The 1,277-nt window shown below is 47.0% G+C and overlaps 1 protein-coding gene across 1 annotated transcript; it reads right to left on the reverse strand.

Annotated features, from left to right (window-relative positions):
• Positions 1-300: 300 nt before the first annotated feature.
• On the reverse strand, positions 301-951 carry LOC119368646. Its single transcript, XM_037633851.1, has one exon. It carries the CDS (start codon positions 884-886, stop codon positions 542-544), a length of 345 nt encoding a protein of 114 aa, XP_037489748.1. The 5' UTR covers positions 887-951; the 3' UTR covers positions 301-541.
• Between the last annotated feature and the right edge of the window lie 326 nt (positions 952-1,277).

The raw sequence follows: 1,277 nt of genomic DNA on the forward strand, positions 1-1,277 counted from the left end.
AAGAAGTATGATGTCCGCTCTGCAGCACAGAGGCAATGTGCATGTACTAATTAACTCTATATTTGACGTTTGCTAATATGTACTATAATCATAGTTTTAAATAGCCTTGCTATAGCCTTTTTAGTAGGGTGCCGCTAAATGGTCTCATGTAGAAACATCCCGCTATAACTTGCTATAGCCCGCTATAGCGGAGCTATAGCGGACTGATTTTAAGGTCTGCCGCTATTTGGCATAACCCGCTATTCAAAACATTGACTATAATATGCTTTGGGGTGCATGAAATAATATGCAAACAAAACAGGATGAAACAAGAAAATTCACCAACATTTATTTCTGATTGGTACAAACTAAAAAGACTCGACTGAACGATCAACACTCTCATACGTAGAAAAACAGAACACACTCACATGACACACACAAGCTGATAAAAGCAAACAAGGAGCATGTGGACATCGACGGCTTGAAATCAACATGCAAGAAACACACATATCCGACGTTCTAGAGGTCTTGCATGCACAAAGAGACCTCCCGCGCGTGCTCACTAGCAGACCTTTTGCTTGACGCATTGCACATCCTGGGCATTTTTAATCTCAGCCGGAGTCTTCCACGCCTTCTTCATGTTGCAGAGGCACGGGTGGCCTCCAAAGATTACGCAACAGTCCAGTGGAACCTTAATGACATTACCAGCCGAAATAATCCTGTCGGCAATGGTATTTTTCATACCTTCCCCGAAGCTCTTGTAGCACGCATTCACGACGTTCTGATCGACACCGGGGCTGCACACCGGCGCACCGCCGGCGGCAGGAACCTGGGCCACAGCGTTGGCGCACATCAGCGCGACCAGCGCCGCCACGGCAACGAACCTCGGGAGCACTGCTGCTGCCATGACCAGATCGATGAAGGATATGGCTGATCGAAGGTCGATGCACTCACTCACTGCTTAATGCTTATGCCTGGTGTGGGTTGTTTTCGTGGAACTAGCACTAGTTTTTATAGGCGTGGGCATGTGGAGTCCTAGCTGGACTCGATTAAACAGCACGTGGCTACCACTCTTGATCACGTGGGCTTGGGCTAGCAATCACCACCAAACCTGACATATTATTCCTCGTGTCGCGCTTCATTCCTCGGAGTAATGACCATCTATCCTGGAATAAGTACTGCAGAATGGCGTGATTAAGGATGAACGGAACGACATCACCACCCTAGGTCCTTAGCACACAGCTTGGATCTGGATCTAATTATATTCTCGTGTCTATTCTTGGACTTCGTGATATTCT

The sequence above is a fragment of the Triticum dicoccoides genome, chromosome 2B (assembly GCF_002162155.2).
Source record: "Triticum dicoccoides isolate Atlit2015 ecotype Zavitan chromosome 2B, WEW_v2.0, whole genome shotgun sequence".
Classification (NCBI taxonomy): domain Eukaryota; kingdom Viridiplantae; phylum Streptophyta; class Magnoliopsida; order Poales; family Poaceae; genus Triticum; species Triticum dicoccoides.

Excerpts from the sequence above, each read along its gene's own strand:
- LOC119368646 (XM_037633851.1), bottom strand. The coding sequence starts at position 886 with ATGGCAGCAGCAGTGCTCCCGAGGTTCGTTGCCGTGGCGGCGCTGGTC.